This window comes from Callorhinchus milii, unplaced genomic scaffold, assembly GCF_018977255.1.
Source record: "Callorhinchus milii isolate IMCB2004 unplaced genomic scaffold, IMCB_Cmil_1.0 Scaffold19, whole genome shotgun sequence".
In the NCBI taxonomy this organism is placed as follows: domain Eukaryota; kingdom Metazoa; phylum Chordata; class Chondrichthyes; order Chimaeriformes; family Callorhinchidae; genus Callorhinchus; species Callorhinchus milii.
The window spans coordinates 8625164-8650489 of record NW_024704760.1 but is presented as its reverse complement, the minus strand read 5'-3'; the positions used below and the strand labels follow the sequence as shown (position 1 = coordinate 8650489).

At 42.1% G+C, this 25326-nt stretch overlaps 1 protein-coding gene across 1 annotated transcript; it reads right to left on the bottom strand.

Moving 5' to 3' along the window:
- Nucleotides 1-2235: 2235 nt before the first annotated feature.
- Nucleotides 2236-15264, bottom strand: tmem183a (transmembrane protein 183A). Its single transcript, XM_007894155.2, has 8 exons — nt 15030-15264; nt 12087-12176; nt 11534-11662; nt 11014-11167; nt 8561-8741; nt 7631-7711; nt 6142-6297; nt 2236-5645 (listed from the first exon to the last, which is right to left on the bottom strand). Exons 1-8 carry the CDS (start codon nt 15091-15093, stop codon nt 5460-5462), a joined length of 1041 nt encoding a protein of 346 aa, XP_007892346.1. The 5' UTR covers nt 15094-15264; the 3' UTR covers nt 2236-5459.
- Nucleotides 15265-25326: the final 10062 nt, after the last annotated feature.

Below are 25326 nucleotides of genomic sequence, written 5' to 3'. Positions count from 1 at the left end.
TCTCCCAGCTCCACTGGTTCCCATCCCCCAGATAGCTTAAAATCCTCATTCTCACCTTCAAAGCCCTCCATCCTCTTGCTCGTCCCAATCTCTGTGACCTGCTAATTCCATATAGACCTGTCCGCTCCTTCCACTCAGCAACCTCCGTTCTGCTCGATGCCGACCAACCGGGCCCACCCCATCAGCCTTTCTGCCCCCACCCTTTGGAACGCCATCCCAGTCCCTTCACCTCGCTCCCTCCTAACCTTACCCTCCCAGTTCTCCACCCCTCCTGATCTCAACCTTCAGCTCGGGTGCAAATCCCTGACTGTTCAGTGCCTCGGGATGTCCACCCGACGTGAAAGGTGCTATACACCTGTAACTTTGTTGTTGTATAGATCTGGTTTTACCATTCAATAGTTGCATCAACAAGTTACCTTAACAAGGCTGAAATGTAATTTCTCTGCTGGTTTGATTAAAGCAGATATTTTGCATTCAGCTCCTCTCCCCCAGGAGGAGACCATAGAGCGGCTGTCTGGTTTATATCCGGTGTGAGCTACAAAATTCTGCTGTTTAGACGCCCTGTAAATATGCACATCAATCCCAGCCTCAGGACAAGAGCAGCAGGAAGTTTCCATCTTGCTCGGTTCTGTGCAGCTTGAGTGGGATCTCCAGTTTAATGAATTACAATAAGTGTGTAAGTGCGGTGCAATGGGTTTTTACCCTTTGGGAAATAAAATTCAACTGAGCAAACCATTTCAATGTCCATTAGACATGGTTCATTATTCACCATTTACATTCATCATACAGGATACATAAAAAAGGAAATGATCAATAATGCCGGCATCTCTACATTAGTTATATATAATACATAATCCTTGTTTTTGATATAGCATCTTTCACATCTTCAAAACATCTCATATAGCTTCACAGGATTTTACTGTACAGAGGAGTGGCTGTGTATTTGTGGACGAATGCCAGGCTCAGCTGGTGGCACTTTCGCCTCTGAATCAGATGGTTGTAACTTCAGGCTCTACGTGAGACTTTGAAGTCATGGTGCAGGCTGATGCTCCAGTGCAGTGCTGGGGCAGTGCTGCATTGTTGGAGCTTCGTCCTTCCTAGAGACCTTAAACCGAGGTCCTGTCTGCCAGTTCAGGTGTTTGTCAAAGATCCCATAGCGCTATTCGAAAAGAAAAAGGGATTTCTCTCAATGTCCTGGTCAACAACCTCCTCCCACCTCCTACCCCTTAAATACAATTGGGCACTTTATGGCTGTTTTGCTATGCACAAATTGGCTGCTACATTTGCCTACAAATATCATTACAATTACATTTATATAGCACCTTTCATGTCAGTAGGATGTCCCAAGGCCCTGAAATAAATAATGCCTGTATTTGGTATAGCATCTTATCATTGAGACATCTCAAAAGGGCTTCACAGGATGTACTGTAAAGTGGTGTGAATTTTGTGGTTGAATGCAGCAGCTAGTTTAATAATAATAATAATAATAATCCTTGCATTTGATATAGCGCTTTTCACGTCGGGAGGACGTCCCAAAGCGCTTCACAGAATATACTGTAAAGTGAATTGACTGTATATTTGTGGGCGAACGCGGCAGCCAATTGCGCACAGCAATGTCCCACAAACAGTCGTAGATTGAAAATGACCAATTTATTATTGTTTGGGGTTTTGGAGGGATTATTATTTTGTTAGTTTGTGCAAAGCAATGTGCCACAAACAACCATGGAGTGTGTGACCAATTTTATTTAGGGAATTGTTGGCCAAGACACCAGGGGAAACTCCCTTCTTTTTTCGAATAGTACCATGGTAGCTTTATGAGTGCTTCACCCACAGAATATACAGTCAAACTAATATACAGTATATCCTGTGAAATGTTTGATATGTCTCAACAGGATAAGGTGCTATATCAAATGCAAGTATTATTATTTTATATCAACTTTAATATCCACCTGAACAGGGAGACAGGACCCGGATTTAACGTCTCATCCAAAGAACAGCATCTCGGACAATACAACACACCCCCAGTACTGCATTGCAATCTTCGAGCCTAGACCACGTCTGTCTGCGATGCATGTAAAATGTTTACTGTTTCTGAAACATTAGCAAATTTATTATATTTTCTTTTCAGCTAAGAAACAGAATTCAATTGTCCGATGAAGCTGTGCTTCAATATTTAGCTCCTTGTGAAATAGTAAATATCTGACCGCAAAGACTGAGCAGTTCACAACTCCAGGCTGTCTTACACAAACTTTATTGAGTTCATGGAATACAGCAATGTACAAAGGAAATCTGGTCCATCTGTAAATTGCTTGTACCTTTGCACGTTTCAACTCGATTTCAGCTTTTACATTCAATTTTTTATCACTGGACAGTGGAATCTCCATTTTATTAAAATTAATGTTTTACAAATAATCAGGAAGCACACTTGCCGGTTGCATACTTTTCATTCATACATGAAAATGACCTCATAACAATACAATTTATTAAAGACCATTGTACTGTGTGATAGTAATGTATTGTTCAAATTTAACAGCTCAAGAGCCCTGACCTCTGTTTGAAGATCTTACTGCATCAGTGACACACATTCTACGCAGTGCAGATTCCGGACCTGCTGATATTTTACAAATAAGCAAATCAATTCTGTCTAGTTCTATCAAAGTGCAGCCAAAATTCTGACTAATTTCTTCCTATTTATCCCAAGAGGCACCAAAGAGCTAATTTACTGAGGGCATTATTTCCACACTTAGCATGTAAGAGTGCATTTTAAAAGGGGGGGGGGGGACGGGGACACGAGAGGGTCAAGAGTCAACATTCAAAGATCAATTTAAAATGATTTACCAGCAATATTTGCTTGAAATGATTTGTTCATTCCCTGTCAATGAACTTGCCCCAAATAAAATGAATAAGAAGCTTTCCTCCAATACTGCATGAATTTTATTTGAAACACTGCCGTCAATGTACCGAGCCAGGAACTTCAGAGTTAGAAGGGTTTTTTAAAACAAATCTTAAAAAATAGAAGTATCCTTATGCACATTTAAGATGAATAATACCTTAAAGATTTGTCCTTCACAGCCACTAACTAGTATTCAGAAGAGTTGAGGGAAAATCTAGTAATGCTCAGATTAGACAGGTAATGGCTGGACAGTCTAGCCCTGTGCACACTGCTCTCATTCAGGATCTCAGCTCAAGGACAAAAATTGTCACAAAGGTGCTGGGAAAACATTCACCTTCACTTTATTGAAAAACTCAACTATTTCATGTTGAATTTCTCCAGTACATTACCTTGTGTGGAAAGGACCAGGATACATTCCTTGTATTTGCCACAATCAGGTTGTACAATTTTGTTCCACAAAAAGTGAACCGTTTCCAGGCACATTGAAGTCACATCTTATTCAAGATTTAATGGTTCTTAAAATAAATGTTTTAACAATCATCAAACTTAACAGTGACTACTGTATTTTCAAACAGTTCCATTCAGTTACCCGTTTTAATAATCCTTACAAGAAGGCGAGGCAATTTCTGGACCAAATCATTTGCAGTAAATACTAATCATAAAGCATGCTTTGAATAATTAAAAACCCTGCACATTTCTTATTCCTAATATACACACTATTCTTGCCAAACTGATGCAAAAATATAAAGCAAACATCAGGTACAAGATTGTAGGTAACTGATACTGGAGTCTGGCTGACAGTACCCACCTTTTAACTGGTTTGACCACGACATTTGCACCAATGATCAGCCTCGGCTCAAATATTGTCCCTTAAGGGTCTTGGGTAGACAATGAGGAACTTTTAAAGGAGCGATTTTACTGTCATTGAACAACCAACTGGATGACAACATCAGAAACAAACAATAGATAGCAGATGCTAAAGCCTCCATTGAGAATAACTGGGAGTAGGTAAAAAGTCATTTTCAAACAATATGAATTTTCGCATCAAACACAGAAGCAATTGAGCATTTGATGCAGATTCCTTCAGGAACACTCAATTCAGTCTTAAAATAAAACAATTAATGAGAAACAGCTTTTGAAGCCAAAACGCGTTAGCACAAAGTACACAGACGGCAACACCAATGACAATACATCTACTCAACCATTTTCAAGCCTTTGACCAGCCCAAAACATTTTCTGCAAGATTCAAGCTGCACTGTAAGATTTGTATTATTTCACCTGAACAAACTACACCTGGTTGATGGATATTCACATCGTTGTAGAATAACGTACTGTAGTATTCAAACTGTCTTAACCATTCATATTGTACCCATGACAGTAAAGTTCTTCTTTAAATCCACCTCCCACTGTGAATTCTATTGGTTTTTTAAAAAAAAGTAACGTTCAACGAAGTTGGTTTTGTTCTAAATCATTTGCCTAAATGGAGAGCAGCATTTAAAGAGAAGCAGAATAATTTCTCTCCCACCATAGTTTCCCCCCTAAAAGAAACACGTCTCAGTTAGCACGATACTAGCAACTTCAATTTGAATCTTTTGTTGAAAAAAACAGTAAAACACATTCAGCAAAAGGCTTGCATTGTGGTGTGAGTTGTAACTTGTAAGACTGGCAATTTTTAGTCTAAAACCTTTAAAAATCTTTGTGTACATGAGTTACTGGAAATTCTACAGTTACAGTGTTGAGCCTTGCCTTTTAGACTCCTTTACAGAGTCAAGAAGACTTGTTTTGACTTAAACCCCCAGCCACAAAAATATATCAGGATGAATTTTCACAAGCCTAGGTGCCATTGCTGGTTTGGAAAGACTTCATTGCGCCTCATGTAAGGCCAGTAGATACAGTAGCTCAATTATGTTAAAAAAAACACATTTTTTCAATGACCCCTCCAAAACCTTAGCTTATTCTATGGTAAATCCTCCAAGATCAGACTTGGGAACTGAGACTTGTCTTTCTGAATTCAGAAGCTCTTCATAGTCAGCAAACAGAGTCATCTCCCAATTAAACCCTTTCATGACTTTTACATGAGTAAATTCCAGTTGTCTAGCAGTGACAGGGCGCTGTTTAACATTTTTTTTTGTGTGGGATTTGACAGAACCATTACAACATGGTCTTTGACATGAGTTTTTATAACCCATAAGTCCTGCACATTACATCAAGAGTAAGCTGGGCTGTTACTGCATGGAAGTGTTGTCTCGCTGGTTGCGCCACTACAAGGGTTTACAGGAACATGTTCAGAGACTAACAAACAGCACAAAATTTAACATTTGAAGAAACCATTGAAAACAGCCTTTTATAAACCGCACTAGGTTTTTCAGATCTTGGGTCTTTACATAGTTTTAACAAAACTTTGCATTCAGTCGCTAGCATCTGTACTCTATTAACAGTGAATTTCAAAAGTTCTAAATTCCATTGCTCTAAAAACTGAACTCATCTTTCACGCCTTTCATGCGATACACTTTCCAGCATCCGATTTTTGTGTTTTACAATAACTTTTTTTAATGGAATGGTGTAATTAAATGGTATAAGAAAAGGGGAATTGTGGATGCCACCAGTCCAGTAAACGTACACTCTGCACAGGATCCAAAATAACCTGGAGGCCTTGGTCCTTTTGTAGCTTCTTCCCATGCTGTATCGGTGAGTCTTGAAATATCATCCTGACGCGGTGGTGCCTCATATCACTGCTCACATTTATTGTGAACTGCAGCGAAAAAAAAAATCTTATATTGCCTGCAGGAAAACATCGACTGAGTAGTAATGAATAATATCAACATACTTTTGAGTGCCATTTCAGAAGTCTTGCTTTTTTGGTTCGTGTTTATTAAAGAAATCAATAATTTAAAAAAACTTCAGGTAATCTTGTCAATCACACAAAAGTCAACATTGGAATCAGTCAATTTTCACATTTTACTATGAGCAGAATCTGAAGTATAATCTGCTGCTTTGGTTGAAAATTGACTGCAACATCTTTAAAATATTCCAAATAGTTTTACCTAAAAAAATGCACAGCAGGATTATAAACAGGACACATCCAAGCGAAGATCTGGGACCACGAGATTGAAAGCCAATTAGTTATTAATTAGAAGATAGCAATTCCCCTTGTTTACCCTCTTTCCCAAAACAAACCCAATTCTGAATTCTGAAGAGGAGTCTAGCTTTTTGAAATCAATTGTTAGAACATTCAGACCAGGCCCTACCAGTGTTAAGGTCATGCCCATAACCACAGGTGTGAAGATGAAGTTGAGAGTGGTGATCTGCAACAAGTAGCAGTCCTGGTCAGGATTCCTGTGCACCTGTTCATATTGTCGGGGAAACTGAAGTCCATTTCGATAACCATTCTTCAACTTGGGTGACTAAAGAATGTAAATCATGGCACGCATGATAAATCAACATTTGAGATTAGTGGCTTTAAATAGATCAATATTGTGCGCTTTCTCATTTCAACTTTTCACGCACTTCATGTGAGAGATCCAAACAGTAACTCCACTATGACTAAAGGAGGTGATAAAGTTTCAATTTTTTTCCAATAAAGTTTGAGCACAATAAGAATCTTCAGGAGTTTACAAAATAATAATAATCCTTTTATTTGATTTGGGCCTTTCACGTCAGGGGGACATCTCAAAGTGTTTCCCAGGATATACTATAAACAACTTGCATTTACACAGCGCTCTTCACACGGAGAGTCTCGGAGCGCTTAACAGTAATGAAGCCTGACCCAAACCGGGGAGGAGGAGGAGGCAAGGCAGAGAGATTGAGCGAAAGAGTTCCAGAATTTCAGGGGGTAATGGTTGAAATCACGGCTGCTGATGGTAGAGCAGAGGGGATGAGGGACAAGCAGGAGACCGGAGCCAGTCGAGCAGAGGCAGTGGGGGAGAGGGGAAGAGTAAGCAGCTCAGAGAGGAACAGAGGTGCCCGAGTGTGAAGGGATTTAAAGATGAGTGAGAGGATCTTGAAGTCGATCTGTTCTGTGACAGGGAGCCAGTGGAGCCTGGCAAGAACAGGGGTGATGAGGTATGGAGTTCAGTGTAGGTGAGTATACGGGTGGCAGAGTTTTGAATCAGTTGGATTTTGTGGATAGTGGAGCTAGGGAGGCCAATGAGGAGGGCATTTCAATATTAATAATAATAATAAATTGTAGCAACTGTATTTTGTGGGCAAACACAGCAGCCAATTTGCACACTGCAATGTCCCACAAACAGCCATGAAGTAAATGACCAATTTTATTTGGATGATTGTTGACCAGGAGACACCAGGAGAAACTCTTTTCTCTTTTCAAATAGTACCCTAGGATCTTTAATCTCCACCTGAATAGGTAGATGGAACTTCGGTGTGACATCGCATCCAAAGGATGGTGAATGATTGGATGTGTCCCCCACCCAGCAGTGCACAAAAGCGTCAGCCCAGACAACGGGAGTTCAAAAGCCCAATGTGGGACTTTGAACCCACAACCTTCCAGCTAATAGGCGATAGTGCTAATAGCTGAGCAGGCTCTGTCAACCACTCCAGCAATGCAGCATTGCATATATATTCACATAGTGAGTTATTCTAATCAGAATGAAAAAACTGATTAGAGCACCGGTAGAGATATTACACACTATTCCTTATGGTGAACAGTAAACACATTTCCTTGTAATTGCCATCATCTTTAAATAAACCACGATTTACAAACTGGACTTAACTTCACACCTGCTTCTTGAATTTGTAGCTGAACTCCCATCTTTGGTCTTGCCGGTTACCAGTTCCTTTCTTGCACCAATAGAGCAAACACTAAACAAAAGCAGGATTTTTATTAATTTAGCACATGGGTTAGTTACGTGGTCAAACCATTCAGAAACTGCCTAAATAGCAATAAAAAGATGCCCTTGCTCTCCCATTGATCCAGCGGGTCTGATGCTTCGGAACACCATACAGACCAGAAGTTTGCAGTTTCACATCCTGAGTGGTGCTCAGTTAGCTCATCTCAGACAAAGTAGTAGCTGGGATCCTTCATTTAGTTTCATCTTTGCTGGTACTGTTTTTTGACCACACCCATTTGTTGTATGGCACAGGCTCACAGAACAATTAAAAATACACGTGCTGGTTTTGAAGATGTATTTCCCTGGGCAGCCCTTGTGAACTAACCTACTTTCAGTAACTTCAGTATGGGAAGCAAGCAGCTTCATAACTGACCCATTAAAAAACAATTCTCAAAAGTCCAAATCTATTTTAAAAAGTAGGGCATTTTAAGCAAGTTTCAATAAATGCCTCTTTAAAAGAACACATTGTTACCTTTGTAACTGATATCCATGTGTCAGTCTGGAAGTTCAATATGCACAAAGTAAATGTAAGCTAGAGTTACACATTTACAAAATAAATCAATTCTGTTCTATAAACCACAGTTACTTTTTTTGTATCTCGATCTTTCCAGTGGTTTTATATCTGGAGATCAAACTAAACACCAGGCACATTGAAGTCAGGGATGTCAGCAGTCAGACATATTCCAGTCTTATATTAACAGTCATTAAAAGAGCACCATCAACTTCTAGCCCTTTCCCAGTAAAAAAAATTAAGTGTTCAAATTGACTTAGAAAATAATTCACTGTCGTAAACACAAAAAGGTTTAAACTGTCCACTCACACTACAGTTCTGTAACGTATCTGGAGTAGATTCAGGAATTGCAGGTTTTTCTGACAGACGAAAATGAAATGGTTCATACATGTAGTACAGCGAGCGAATTACACAAATTCGAAGGCACCGGAACCTGTCTATGCCTTCAGGTTGCAAACGTGCGGGCAAGCAAACATCTGAATGATAACACCTAAATCAGAGAAGTTTAACATTAGTTAAATCAAAAATAACTTCAAGATGGAGTCCCACAACTACAACATTTGGAAAATTAGCTACCTGGCTAATTTGCATCGTTACCTAAACAAAAAAATCCTTACATTCGGTATAACGCATTGGAAGGATATCTAAAAGTGCTTCACTGAATTCATTGTAAGATGGAGTGACTGTGTTTTGTGGGCAAAAAAGACAAAATTAAAGATAATAATCCTTGCATAAACATTCATGAAGCGAACGATTAATTTTATCTGGGGGACTGTCCATCAGGACACTTTGAGAAACTTGCTTCTCTTTTGGATAGTGCTATGGAATCTTCAACGTCCGCCTTAGACCTTGGTTTATTGTCTCAACCAAAGGGTCTCTGAGAGCACTCACCCCCACCCCCCCACCCAGTCTGTATTGGACTGTTAGCTGGACTGTGAACTCAAAGTCCTGTTTTGGGACTTGAAACCACAACCTTCTAACTCAAAAATAAGAGTGCTGCCATTTGAGGCAGGCTGATACCTTTAGACTTGTAAATTTATGCCATCTCTTTTCCAGGGGTAATAAGTTCTTCAAAAAAATAATAATAATACTAAATTGGTCACTTAAATTTATTATATTTATTATTAATCTTAAACTTATTATTAATTTGTTTCGCCCACAAAATATACAGTCAATTAATTATACAGTATATTCTGTGAAGTGCTTTGAAACGTCTTGAAGATGTGATAAGGCGCAATACGAATTGCAAGGATTATTAGGATTATTATTATTGATTTCTCCCAATTTTACTGAACAAATTTATTATTTGTGTAAACCACTGATCCAGGACAAATCTTTTCACTGTTCACAAAAGCAGTTTTCCGCACACATCCTCAATTTTGATTCTTGCAATTGGGCATATGTTTTAGCCCCCGTCTCCCTTCCTCAACATGATTTTCCATCCTCGAGTTCCACTTCCTTCTTATTGATATTGATCAGGTATTTCCATTTATCAACTTCTTCCATTGGGTCATCAATGGATGACATCGTACCTGACACTATGTTCACTGATGTTACAGAATATTACAGCAGACATCAAGGCCTGGATGAGCAAAGACAAAACATCCTCCACCTTAACATGGAGAAGATGGAGGCCATCCTCCTCAGCTTCAGCCAACTCCTTTACCCACCCGCCCCTCTCGCTCAACTAACTCGTGCTGGCTCCATCATCCCCATTCTCTCCACACCAACATCGGTTGCGAAGCCTCCAGCTACCTATGCCCCTAACCTCCAATTGTAATCTGAATTGGTCTCAATTCCTACCTTTAGGAACAGCCACTTCCTGCTTGGTGTCCAATCCCATCCCTCTGAGATTTTTCCCTACTTGAAGGACGCTATATAAAGGCCAGTTTTTGTTGATGTTGAAAAATTAAACCCCCAAAAATCCTAAAAAATAGTAAATAATAAAAATGGACTTTAACGGTCCTTAACCTCTATGGAATAGATCTGACTTCAATAGTTCACTAAACCAGACAGCTAACGGCCACTGCTAAACAAACACACTAAAACCTCAGTCATATTTCCTGATTTGGTCAGCATCAGGGAATATTTTGGTTGTTGAAAGTTGGCCACATGCATGAAAAGGCTCCATATCACAGCCAGCAATAGATTGTGAGGCTTTGGATTAAAACTGGTGAAAACAAGAACGTAGAGTTTAATCCATCAGAGCTCCTGAACTGAAGAAACCTAGTTGCAAACTTTGCCCATTTTAAGTACTGTATAATTTTTTTAAAAAAGTCTCAAGCTAAAAAGCTTCAAGTATAAAAACTTTTTTTTGGAACAACAGTAAATCGTGGTATTGACCAAGGTAGATTCAATCTAATTTAATAATAAATCATTGTATTTTGATATAGCGCTTTATAGGGTTACTGAAACATTTCAAAGCACTTCACAGGATACACTGTAAAGTGTAGTGACTGTATTTTATGAACAAACGCTGCAGCAATTTGCACACAGCAATGTACCACAAAAAACATGAAGTGAACTACAAATTCAATATTATTTGGGGTATTAAAAATATGCAACCATTGAATAATACATGCACTAGACAGGGATTATTTTGAAAACAAAAGCAAAAGAAAGCAATAGGGATTCTACACCTGACTTTCCTGTAGTTTACTCAGACTCCTTGCAAAAGTGCTTCAGAATCACTTACTGATTTTCACAACAGTCTCCAGATACTTGTAATATTTCCAGAAATAATTAATTGGTATACGTCTCACCTCTTGTACAGTCTAGTCCAAAACGCTGCAGTACAAGTAACTGTCCAGGCACTTTTACAAATCAGAGCGAACTTGCCAACATCCTCAGGACGAATGTAGGATGCCAAAAACAGCCAAATATCTATCGGATATTGTTCTCCACTGTTCCCATCGTCTGTTGTAGAGCAAGAGGGAAAGTGGATAAATGTTTGTTCCAACATGTCGCAAATTAGTGGCCATATTTGCCTGCAAATATCCGTCTCTACAATTAAGTTTTAATACATCAACATATTAACGCTATATCCGACACATTTTTTTAAAAAAAGGGAAAACAGCTATGATAATCTTGGGAGAATTAATGCCTCGCGTTTACACTCGGGAGCTACTTCAGTAAGTAGGTGTGACATGGAAATTTCCTGCAGCATCCAACAGTGACATAGCTCAGCAATTTTTAAAAAAATACTAAAAATGAACAGTTGGATTAGAAAGCAAATGTTAATGAATACAATTACAGACTTTGACAGGTTCAGGTGGGGCTTACCTTGGTGCCTTTTGCTTTTCTTTTTCTTGGAAATCTTCAACTCATCACCATCTTTGTTACAGTCCAGATGATCCTCAGGAATCTCTTCCACAGGGACTTGAGAAGCTTCCAATCCACACAATAACTTCACTGAAACAAAACCATTAATTATTACAATTTGACCACAAAACTATAGCAATCAATTCACTTTTAAAAGTATGCAGTTTATTAAGTTGTACTGTACCATTTGCAATTTAGTTTTATAGAGTACAAATTTTGATCAGGTGTAGATAGATGGCCATTAGAATAGCCAAGTTAGGTTCAGTCCAATTTTGAACAATTAAAATGTTATCTCCAAGACTCACATGGTTTCAGTTCCTGATCACTGCCCCATGATCCTAATGGCCAGCACAAGATCTTGAATCACTGAGTGAGTTATCTAAATAAAATATCTTTTGATAATCATTGTGGTACAATGCCTTGGAAATCTCAATGGCCTGCTCCTATTTTGTTAAACTGAAAGCCTAAAAAATTATCAAAACCATAGAAATTTCAAGTATTTATTCAGACTAACCTTCTTTCTGAATTGCATTTGCCACAGCTTTTTTTACTCTCCCACTCTTCACAATAGCTGGGTCTGAATCGGCATAATCTGCCACAGTAACTGAAAAGGAAAAAAAAACTTAACAGCAGCAAAAAACCTCAAGCTTACTGGTGAGATTACCAAAACTGTTTGCAGGAGTGGTTCATTCTCAGTTAATTTTACACTGGATTAAATCTCTACAATATCAAAGTTTCATACTAAAAGCAGATTGGTTCAGTTCTGTACTGAAGTTAAGACAGGTGATGTTGTCCCAGCTCAGACCTACTGAGAATAGCTGTCTTCCAGTTTGAAGAATAAAAATCACAAATTTTGCAATGAAAATGTTACTGCCACGCCAGGTTCCATCTCATTTCGGAGTACGGTTTCACCATGTGCCCATTGTGTGACTCTGGTGAGAGTGAAAATTTGGTGCAGAGGGGGAAGGAGATGCCTTTCGCATTCAGCTCGTTGTCATAGACTCCGCCATTGTGAAGGGCTCCAGGACTCTACCCCGCATGAAAAGCGCTATCTAAATGCAAGTTGTTGTTGTTTTCATATAGACCCAAACAGGTCTATAGAACACCCTCTACAAAACTGACCAAAGGTAATTTTTACAAAATACAAACACCATATAGTATCTGTACTTTCTTTGGACTTCCTCCTCCTTCTGCTCTAAACTGTTCACAACCACAACTGGATTGAGATCAAAGCAGACATTTAAGTAACCAGGGTCTCATTAGTATAAGACGTATTAGTAAGTATAATGACACAAATCTATATAACAACTAGGGAGATCTAAAAGAGAATTTAGGGAGAACTACCTCACAGAGATTAGTGAAAACATGGAACTTGCTGCCTGATTCAGTGGTTGAGTCAAGTAGTATAGACAATTTAAGAGGAAGCTTGACCTTCACAAGGGAGAGGGGAAATCAAAGGGTATGTAATAATAATAATAATCCTTGCATTTGATATAGCGCTTTTTCCACGTCTTCTAGACGTTTCAAAGCGCTTCACAGAATATACTGTAAAGTGAATTGACTGTATATTTGTGGGCGAAACGCGGCAGCCAATTGCGCACAGCAGTGTCCCACAAACAGTCATGGATTGAAAATGACCAATTTATTATTGTTTTGTTTTGGAGGGATTATTATTAGGAGTGTGGAGTAAGGAAACTTGCCCAAGGTTTCGCACTACCTGGAATTGAACCCAGGTGCCTCGAGTGCTCTAACCACTGAGCTACAGGACTCCACGTATGGCAGTGAATAAGCAGTGGATGAAGTAAACACTAGGATGGACTAGTCGAGTCAAATGACCCATTTCTGTGCTGTACATTCTATCTAAACCTACGTAAGTTAGAAGGTGAAAACATGAATTTGCCCTGAGTCTGGATTTAGCAGTTTACAGTATACAGTGAGTGCCCAGGTGGGTGATTATCAAGGTTTTCAGAGAAATGGCCACGCAACTATGACATCAGTTCTACAACACAAGGGCAATTAGTTGTGCGCCTACTTAGTTGACAATTCCAGAATCTCCCCATTCATGTATGAAAACTTATAAAAGAACGTTAAATCTATCATAAATTATAGTTAATTTGCTAACCCACCTGTCTATTTTGCTTTGACGACAAAAAATATTTATTATGATTTTGGCTGTGACAGACTTATCAACAAAAAAAATTAGGACATTTTGTATAAAACACAACAGGGTTTTATTCAGACCACTTGAACAGATCCTCAGCTTGAAGGTCTAATGATAGTTCAAGTATATTGCTATGTGCAATAGTTATTGCAGTACATGTGGTCTTGAAAACTCTCTACAAAACTGCAAGAGATGACACAACAGCAGTCATTGTGCAAAATTATGGCAACATTTACAAAACATGTTTAAAGTCAGGGAAGTGAAACAGCAGTATAATCACACGGATAGTCAAATAAAGGTATTCTGTGTAAATTTCCCATAGGTGTCACTGTGCCATGCTGATTAAATTAACTGTTACCCTTCAGTGTTTGAATGGGATGATTCAAACTGAAGTCAACCCTAAACCTTTACAAGTTACTCATTACAGTACTGTTTTGGGACATTTATTTTTTCTTATTCCTGCTATTTGGATCTCAAAAGTAGCTATTCAGACAAGCTCTGCTTCAGTAAATACAATCTGCCTGACAGTGATGTCGAGCACAGCAAAGTAGCAACGGTCTTTAATCTTCCATGTGTTATGCATGTATCAAACCACTTGATTAATTTCAAATTAATCAGCTGCTTATGGGGACATTTGCTGGTGCTGATGAGCTGTCATTTGGGCTGTGCAACAAGCTTCACTTTATCAGCAATGGAAGTATAAATCCTGTAAATTGAGGTGACATTGGGAGTCCTGTAGCTCAGTGGTCAGAGCACCGGCCTCGCACGCGAGAGACCTTTGGCGTGATTCCCGGGCAGGGCCAAACGTTGGGCAAGGTTAATAATAATAATAATAATAATAATCCTTGCATTTGATATAGCGCTTTTCACGTCTTCTCGACGTCTCAAAGCGCTTCACAGGTTCCTTGCTCCACACGCCTCAGTTTATCCAGCAGTGCAGTGAGTAGGAAACCGGTTGTTAGTCGATTGGCGGATCACTTTTCGGGGGGAGGGGAGGGGTAATCCCTCAAAAAATAATAACCGCTCGGGTCACTCAGTCCACCCGCGACTGTTTGGGGTGGGGTCGCCGCTGCGCGCAATTGGCTGCCACGTTACGCCCACAAGGTATACAGTCACTGCACTTTACAGTATATACTGAGAAGCGCTTTGAGACGTCTCGGGTTGTCAACATTATTACTGGCGAGTCGGCCGCCCAATCGGGGGGCGGGGGAGGGAGGGGGAGGGGGGGGGCGCGGTGGCCGCCCAGGCAGCGGGTGCGGGTGTGGGTGCGGTGGCGCGGCGCCGCGCGGCCGTTACCCGCTGCTGCACAGCAGACGTGGCCGCGCTCCTTCAGCCGTTTTCTGTTTCCTCTCTTTGGCATAGCGGCGGCGGCGGCGACACGAGACCCGGGATCGTTACCGAGAGCTCGTCCATGGTGTGGACCCGACAGGAGAGGCGGAGAGAGGGGAGAGCGCGGGAGGGAGGGTGAGAGGCAGAGGGGCTCCCCCGGGGTCAGCGGCCATATTGGAACTGGCCTCCCCGCTGCCCCCGCGTCACCAGTGCCGTGACGTCAGCGCGTCGGCCGCGATTCGCAGCGACGCGGGGCAGCGAACACGTGATGGCAGATACGGCGTGAGGGCGGGGCGTGGGATATGGGATACAGACTGAGAGAGGTAGACTGTGAGATACGGGGGGTTGGGATACGAGGGGGTGAGATACAGGCAGTGAGATACTGCCAGTGAGATACAGGCAGTGTGATACAGGCAGGGAGATACAGGCAGGGAGATACAGGCAGGGAGATACTGCCAGTGAGATACAGGCAGGGAGATACTGCCAGTGAGATACAGGCAGGGAGATACAGGCAGGGAGATACTGCCAGTGAGATACAGGCAGTGAGATACAGGCAGGGAGATACAGGCAGTGTGATACAGGCAGTGTGATACAGGCAGTGAGATACAGGCAGGGAGATACAGGCAGGGAGATACTGCCAGTAAGATACAGGCAGGGAGATACAGGCAGGGAGATACTGCCAGTGAGATACAGGCAGGGAGATACAGGCAGGGAGATACAGGCAGTGTGATACAGGCAGTGTGATACAGGCAGTGTGATACAGGCAGGGAGATACAGGCAGGGAGATACAGGCAGGGAGATACTGCCAGTGAGATACTGCCAGTGAGATACAGGCAGGGAGATACAGGCAGGGAGATACAGGCAGGGAGATACAGGCAGGGAGATACAGGCAGGGAGATACTGCCAGGGAGATACTGCCAGGGAGATACAGGCAGTGTGATACAGGCAGTGTGATACAGGCAGTGTGATACAGGCAGGGAGATACAGGCAGGGAGATACTGCCAGGGAGATACTGCCAGGGAGATACTGCCAGTGAGATACAGGCAGGGAGATACAGGCAGGGAGATACTGCCAGGGAGATACAGGCAGGGAGATACAGGCAGGGAGATACTGCCAGGGAGATACTGCCAGGGAGATACAGGCAGGGAGATACAGGCAGGGAGATACAGGCAGGGGATACAGGCAGGGAGATACAGGCAGGGAGATACAGGCAGGGAGATACAGGCAGGGAGATGCTGCCAGGGAGATACAGGCAGCGAGATACAGGCAGCGAGATACAGGCAGCGAGATACAGGCAGCGAGATACAGGCAGCGAGATACAGGCAGCGAGATACTGCCAGCGAGATACTGCCAGTGTGATACAGGCAGTGAGATACAGGCAGTGTGATACAGGCAGTGAGATACAGGCAGTGTGATACAAGCAGTGAGATACTGGCAGTAATTAGAGACAGGAGTGCTAGACACAGGCTACAGATGTGACCCCCATTTACACGGGATGAATACTTGCTGACAATACTGTAGTTAATATATGCTAAATGCACTGAAGCTAATAATGTATATTAATCTATATTCTGTACTGTTGCTAAGATTACACAGTGAGTACGAGGACTCGAAACAAACTTTACAATAATATCATCGAGTCATAGAATCATAGAATTGTACAGCACAAAAAAGAAGCCATTCGGCCCATCGAGTCTGTGCCGGCTCTTTGAATAGAGCAATTAATGTCAATCCCACTTCCCAGCCCTTTCCCCATAACCCTGCAAACCCGTCCTCCTCAAATACCCGTCCACCGCGTTTTTAAATGCATTAATGCAACAATCGTTAATAATCCTTGCATTTGATTTAGTGCTTTTCATGTCTTCTCGACGTCTCAAAGCGCTTCACAGAATATGCTGTAAAGTGAATTGACTGTATATTTGTGTGCGAAACGGGGCAGCTAATTGCGCACAGCAGTGTCCCACAATTGAAAATGACCAATTTTTTTTTTGTTTTGTTTTGGAGGGATTATTATTAGGCGTGTGGAGTAAGGAAACTTGCCCAAGGTTTCGCCCTCTGCCTGGAATTGAACCCAGGTGTCTCGCTTGCAAAGCGAGTGCTCCAACCATTAAGGAAATGTTTTCACCTGATGTGACAGCTGGAACTATTAAACTGAGTTGTAGTATTGTACCCAAAATAAGTGTTCCAAATAACAGTTAGGAAATATTGTTTCACAAACAATGATTATTTCCATCAATAGGATGACAATGGGACTAAATAAGTTCCATATTGTAGCTTTTGATAAATGTTTAGACAATTTGAGAAGTAGAACTTATTTCGGATATTTCATATCGCTACACACATACTCATCCCCATATTGAAATGTTTGGATACAATGTGAAATTTTATGTAAACTCAAAGGTTAACGTAAATTGTGATTGTTAGAGATTTCCAAACATATATGCATGAACTATGTTACTTTGTATGCCCTGGGGGTTTTGATGAGGCTATATGTCTTTCTTTAGCATGGTTCAACAACATTTAATACAGAAGTCTAAATATAAACATCCCCTGGCGCGTGGGGATGTGAGGCCGATGTGAGCGTAGCTAGCGCAGGAGCGGCTCCAGCTGGGGTCAGGCCCCACCTGGCCTTTGCCGTGGCTGAGCCGAGCTTCAGCGTGTCCCTCGGTACGTAGCCCCTGATCTTAGCGTACGCAAGCCTGAGGCAGGCCATCTCCGACACCTCGTCCCGCCAGGAGACCATCAGGTTTTGGGAGCCAAAGGGCCTCGTTCACCGAGTTGATGATCCTCCAGGCGCACTTGTGCTTACTGCATATTCATTGCGATCATTGCCTAACCCGAGTTGTAAATGGCAGTAAATACTTCTTCCGCAAACAATATGTAGTAATCAGATTGCAAGGAAGATGTCAACATTTATGGTGTTGACTCTTGTGGTGACAGTGATGAATAAAAACCTTTTGTACCAACTGCTTATTGATTGCAGAAAAAACAACTGAGGTAAGGGAAAGGTTCTGGTGCTATCTCCATTCAAAGTGTTTCATCACACTGGAGGCTAGAAGTTATGGAAGTAACATTAAATTAGAAAAAATACAGAAGAGATTTGTCCAGCTTTGATTATTGTCTTAAAAAACATGTACAAGCACTACACTACTTATTCATACAAAACTCTTGTGTAGATGTTTTAATAAAATAATCATCTTTTCATTGTGGAAGCAAAACTGTGATTTACATGAAATATAAATTAATAAGTAGCTTTTCTATGGAGAGCTGGGAATCTCAGAACAAGATAGGAAACGACACTGATTACTACGATGTGTTCAGTGGTTCAGCACAAAATAGATAATTTTACAGAGCTTATATTCACATATATGAAACACTGATTAATTGAAATAAAACGTTAAAATGTCAAAACGACTCGTTTGCATTTCCAAGTGTGTAACTCCACCCAATCTATCTGAGGTTCGGATAATAGGTCAGCTCAGGTAAGTGATATTTGAATAAATATTTTGCAGTGTATTGAAATTAAAGTCAATTTTGTACATAAAATCTGCTATGTACCTATTTTGTTCTTAAGATATAGTTGTATTATTTTAACCTTTAAAATGCCTAGATATGGCTTTACCCCCACTAACACCCCCACATCCATACCTTCCTTTTCTGACCTTGTGCTTTAGACAAAGGCAGAGATTCACAGAGATTCACTAAATCCCTCAAACTCAAACTACATTCTGTCAGCATTGAACAGCGACAGAAATCTGTCAGGAAAACAGAGGAAAGGTAAAAAAAAAGTTATAATGCATAAAACCGTAACAAATACTTTAATAAACAGAAATGGAAAAGGTGAGGACAGGCCAGTACAGGTAATGTTTACAAAATATATTCATTTGACTTTAAATTACTTTGTATTTATTTCGTAGGTTAGAAGTAATCTTACAGAAATAATGACGTTTGGTGTATTTTTCCAAGTTCATAGTGTGTTTCACATTTACCGAGGAGTCATTTGCACATTTTGTGCAAAACAGAGTCCTGGCTGATCACACTCTGTACGGATTATATTTACAATGAAATTAACACAACTGATACAAATCTATAACTATTTGGGGCAGTTTGTTGAGATTAAAATATAATACCGATTGGTATTGTTACCATGGTAGAGTAAGCATTCTGCACGTTGGTACATCTTACTGAAACACAAGTATAAATATTCATTATATTCAGATACATGTATGTACTACCTGTGTAATTGATCCCTACATTAGTGCTTGTAATGTATTGTGCTTTACATGTTTGTAAATTATTCCAATATAAAAGAGTAATTCAAGGTCACTACGCCAGGGTTACACCATGAGACATCTACTATAGTAAGTTAGATGGACAAAATCCATTTTAAAATGAATTAAAGAATGAAATTCATTATTCATAGAGAAGCACGATCGGTCCAATTGAAATACACAATAACCTATTTTGGACCGAGGATTTAAGCGATGTGGTCCAAAGGCACTCAGTGAATTATGTTGCAATATTGATAATGGCGCATTACTGAATTAATGTCAGGGTTGTAAGTGAGAGCTAATTCATCAGCAACATAGGCTTGATAACATTGTAAGCAAGAAACACAGTACTGTAATGAGCTGTAAAACCTGCTGCAAAAACACAATTGATGTTAAGAAAAAATAATTTGAAGTGTTACTTAGTAAAATACTGCCTTTGTTAATAGCCGCTGTGATTGAAGCGAGTCGGCAGAACTCTTAACACATGGAGTTCAACATTGCAAAGTGTATATACAATGTGCCGAGTGTACGCTTCAGATGGAAGAATAACAATTTGGAGTATGTTTTAAATAGGGATGCACGAGGAGCAGTAGATGTTGTTTTGGTCAGTCAGGTGCCTGACCCCTGAAACCTATTACCAAGCTTAATACAATCCTAAATAGACTGAGAGTTCTCCATGTGTATGCCTCTATCTATAGGAAAATTTCCTGTGACTGGAATGGAATAAACACTCTCTCCTAGTTACTTAATTCCAGAGACTATTAGGTGCAAGTTGTCAAGAGCAAGACTTGATCACCCGAGAGTGTGCATTGGGGGGTAACTATTGGAGTTCAATCAGGTATTATTATTATACCTTTATTATTATTATTATTATTATTATTATTATTATTATTATTATTATATCAGGTATATTATTATTATTAGGTATTACTAGACCTCCCCCTAAAACTCTCTGAACCCATACGCAACCTTGGCGTCAGGTTTGACCACCAATTATCCTTCATCCCCCACATCCGGTCCCTCACCAGCACCGCCTTCTACCACCTCAGACGCATCGCCCGTCTCCGGCAATACCTCTCCCCAAAAGCTGCCTTTGTCACCTTTCGGCTGGACTACTCCAACGCCCTCCTCGCCGATCTCCCATCGACTACCATTCATAAAATCCAAATCATTCAAAACTCTGCCACCCGCATTCTCACCCGCACGAAACTCCGCTCCCCGATCACCCCAGTCCTTGCCAGATTGCACTGGCTGCCTATCCCAGAGGATCGATTTCAAGATCCTCACCTTTGTATTCAAGTCCCTGCGCACCCCCCTACCACCCCTCAAAACAGTACCCGTTGCCTTTGTTTCTCCGGGTCTGGCCTCCTCCTCGTCTCTCGAGTTCTCTGCTCCACCCTCGGCGATCGTGCCTTCAGTCACTATGCCCCGAGGCTCTGGAACTGCCTTCCTCACTCCCTTCGTCTCGATCCCTCCCTTCCCATTTTCAGGTCTCTGCTGAAGACTGCGACTTTGGTCACCTTCCTCCCCCTCCCCCTGGCTCGGTCCCAGGATCCGTTACTGTAAAGCGCTCTGAGGCACCTTCCAGCGTGGAGGGCGCTATATAAATACAAGTTGTTGTTGTTATTACCGAATAATTTGCCATTGAAAGCACTGTTTGGCAATCTTTCTGTTACTTGTCCAGCTAGGACTAACCTACAATTAGGGCTTTGGCTTGGAACAAGAACAACTTGCATTTATATAGAGTCCTTTATGCAGGATATGTCTCAGAGCACTGGATTAACAGGAGCTGAGCAGGAAGAATCCCTCCTTCCAATCTTTGCATCAAATCCTGCTGATGAGCCAGGCTGGGCTGTTATTAACAGTGCCCTGGAGCACAGAGGCTGAGGATCCAGACTGTTCAGACTGCCAGAGCAGGTTGAGCCAATTTTGACATACTGTTGAGAAGCACATTTCAGATCTATTTCAGCTCCAAGGAGACACCTCTTGGTTGAAGGCACAGCCACCAATGATGGAGGGGACAAGGGACAAACAGGAGACTGGAGCCAGCCAAGTGGAGGCTGCAAGTGGTGAAGTGGTGTTTAAGCAGATCAGAAAGGTAGGGAGGTGCGAGGGCATGAAAGGATTTAAAAAGAGTGAGAGGATCGTGAAATCAATCCGTTTGGTAATTGGGAGCCAGTGTAGCCTGGCAAGGACTGGTCTGATGGGGGTGCAGAATTTTGTGCGGCTGAGTGCCTGGGCGGCGGAGTTTGGGATTAATTGAATTTTGTGTATGATGGAGCTGGGGAGAACAGCGAGGAGGGCATTGGAATAGTCCAGCCGGGAAGTGACAAAGGCGTGGATGAGGATTTTGGCTATGTTGGATGTGAGGTATGGACGGAGGCGATCAATGTGACGAAGGTGGAAAAAAGCGATCCTGGTCATGGAACGGATGGGTGGTTCAAAGGAAAGTTGGGGATCAAACCTGATGCCTAAGTTGCACACGGATTCGGTGAGTCTGAGGGAGAGTCAGGGGAGGTTGAGGAGTTCAGACTCGCATGAAAGAAGATGTTGACAGGAGACAAAGAGTATGGGTTCCATCTTGCTGATATTCAACTGCAGGAAATTTGTGGTAGGAGAGAAGGACTGAGTGGGAGTAACAAAGGGTGGGGAGTAGTAGTTGGGGTATTTTGGGAGAGGGTGGCCTCGGGTCAGGGACGAGATATTAACAAGCTGACAGGCATCAGCGGACTGGGAGCCTCAGCTGGAGGAGGAGAAGTAGATTTGGGTATCATCTGCACATATGTGGACGTTTACCCCATGCCTGCCGATGAGATCGCTGAGAGAGAGCATGTAGATGAGGAAAAGAAGGGGGCCAAGGATGGAGCCTTGTGATACCATGCAGGTGACCGGGCAGGGGCGAGAAGAAAAAACATTTGCCGAGATGTATTGTTGGTGGTTTGTTAAGTAGGACTCAAACCAAGGTGGATAAGGGAGGAGAGGCTTTGGAGTAGGAATATGTGATCAACTGTTTCAAACATGGTAGAGAGATCCAGAAGAATGAGGAGAGAGAGGGATCCCTGGTCACACAGAGAGAGGATGTCATTTGTTACTTTGACAAGTGCTGTCTCTGTGCTGTGGATAGGGCGAAAATCCGACCCCAGGGGTTTACGTAGGAAGTGGAGGGAGAGGTGTGCGCAATGTTGATTTGCGATGACTCATTCCAAAACTTTGGCCAGGGCAGGATTGAGATGGGTGTGAAGTTTGTGAGGTTGGAGGAATCGAGAGTAGATTTTTTAAGAAGAGGAGTGATGACAACGGTTTTGAGAGGGAGTGAGACAGAGTCTGAGGAAAGTTGATTGCGTCAAGCAGCAGTGGGCAGAGGAGGGGGAGTTGAGTGACTAGAGGCTCGGAAGGGCTCGAGGTAGTAGGTGGTGAGTTTCATCAGGGTGATGGTGGGGGAAAGGGAGGAGGGAGAGATGGGGGCAAAGGAGGATAGGGTGGTTGACCATGGTAGAAGCCCTGATAGGAGGAGAGGGTGATGAAGGAGGCATGGGGTGGTAGGTGATGTGAGTGGGGCTGGGGGAGGAGGAGGAGGCAGCCAAGCAGATGTTATCTATCTTGGAGATAAAGAAATCCAGGACCTCTTTGCGCTTGGCATCAGAAGTGAGGATGGAGGGTGCTTGAGAGGTCGCATGGAGGAGGTGGTGGATCATGGAGAACAGGATTTTGGAATTGTCAAAATGTGCATTCAGTCACTAGGAAATGTACATAAGTGGCCAGTTTTATAACTGCAATGTTGAATGTTCCTTCTCCCTTACCAGGAGATGATTTCTATTGTGTCTACATTTATAACTTTGTTTTTAAAATGTTTTATAGAGTGAGTTTAATAACTTAAAAATTCATTGCGCAGTAATCAAAGAACAATTATGGAGAAATGCTTTTGAGCTGTTCCAAAACGTCATGGGGTGCAGAGGTTTTGAGCAAAGCCTGTTCCGAATGATTTTGGTAATGATGGGTTTAAATGTTTATGGGATGTATCATTTCCCTCCTATGGGTTGCCTACTGTAAAGATGAAGAAATACACATGTCAGATTTATTTTAGCTTAATCTCCATATTATGTCATCACCACAGTGTGCTTTATTACTGTTTTCTTTATTGTCTGCAAATCCTTCCATAAAGCAGAAATTGGGGTAGTAATCTCTCCACAGAAAACAAAACAAAATGTGATCACTCAATCCACGACTGTTCATGGGAACCTGCTGTGTGCAATTGGCTGCCTTATTTTGCCCACAAAATACAATTTATAATACACTTTACAATATATTCTGTGAAGTGCTTTGAGATGTCTCAATGACTTGATAAGGCACTATATCAAATGCAATTATTATATTACGTTTTGGCCATCTTCCAGCTACTTCAATGAGGGGAGGGTGTCAGGTGGATATTACTTTCCATAGTATTTTTTAAAGTCTGTACAATGTCATGATTGGGGCAGGGATGAGACCAGTACATTCTGATAGCTCTAACTTTCACTACCTAAATTTTCATGCACAAATAGCAACTTCTGTGATTGGACATGGGTGATCTTCCCAGAGGTCCTGATGTCAGTATATAGTTTCCAAAAAACGTGTTTCCATAAAGCCCAGTGACTGTATTTATAGGTGAATTACCCATCTTAAGAACCTCCTCTTCGACCGTGCCTTCGGTCACCTTCCTATCCTCCTGCCCTCCACCCATCCTGATCCCAACCATCAGCTTGGGTGGGGATCATGACCATCCAGTGCCTTGGAACATTCTCTTGACGTGAAAGGTGCGATACAAATGAAATTTATTGTTGATGTTATTGCTTTTGACCTCGAGAATGACATGTGAGTAGAAAGTGTTTTTTGGCTTGAGAGAGGGAACAGCGGTAGATGCTCCAACCACAGTTGGCTGTGAAGTGAGACTAGTTTTATGCTATCTGCGCTCAAGCAACTGGGCTTGAAATTCGAGTTTGCAGAGATGACTGTTGTACGAGGGAAACAGGTAGGCTTGCAAATGGACCTGGTTTTCAGTCCGAGGATGAGAGAGTGTTTGTAAGGGACTCTCTCAGACTCACCGAACCAGCACGCAAACTGAACATCCTGTTTGAACCCCAGCTGTCCTTCCTCCCCCACATGACCAGGACTACCTTCTTCCACCTCCACCACATTGCCCACCTCCGACCATACCTTACCCGAAATGTAGCCCAAACCCTCGTGCATGCATTTGTCACCTTCCGCTTGGATTACTCAAATGTATTCCTCGCCGGTCTTCCCAGCTCCACCATATGGAGTCCTCCACCTCAGTGGTTAGAGCACTTGCTTTGCAAGAGAGAGACCTGGGTTCCCGGCGGGGGAAACCTTGGGCAAGTTTCCTTACTCCACACGCCTCAGTTTATCGAGCAGCAAGTCGGAACCCAGTCGTTAGTCGATTGGTGGATTGCTTTTCTGGGGGTGATCGATTCCTTCGAAAACAACAATAATAATAGTAATAATAATAAATTGGTCACTCAATCCATGACCGTTTGTGGGACACTGCAGTGTGCAGTTTCGCCCACAAATGACACACTTTGCCGTATATTCCACAACCCTCCACACAGGGAAGCGTCTCGGAGCGCTCAACGGTGGCAGAGCCTGACTCCGAGCCGACCGGCCGGGGTGGGGGAGGTGGCTGTGCCTGCGGTCAAACCTTCATATTCTGCCGAGCGCCTGAGACGTTGATAAGGTGCGATATCAAATGCGAGGATTATCATCATCACCACCACCACCACCACCACCACCACCACCATCATCATCATCATCATCATCATCATCACCACCACCACCACCACCACCACCACCACCACCACCACCACCATCATCACCACCATCACCACCATCATCATCACCACCACCACCACCATCATCATCACCACCACCACCACCACCACCATCATCATCACCACCACCACCACCATCATCACCACCATCATCATCATCACCACCATCAT

What these genes read in the sequence shown, in the direction of transcription:
- tmem183a (XM_007894155.2), bottom strand. Translation starts at nt 15,093, where the DNA reads ATGCCAAAGAGAGGAAACAGAAAACGGCTGAAGGAGCGCGGCCACGTC. An exon ending in GAAAAGCAAAAGGCACCAAG is followed by an intron (nt 11,168 to 11,533) that starts GTAAGCCCCACC and finishes GCTCTACAACAG; the next exon opens with ACGATGGGAACAGTGGAGAA. An exon ending in TGGGCATGACCTTAACACTG is followed by an intron (nt 5,646 to 6,141) that starts GTAGGGCCTGGT and finishes TTTTCGCTGCAG; the next exon opens with TTCACAATAAATGTGAGCAG.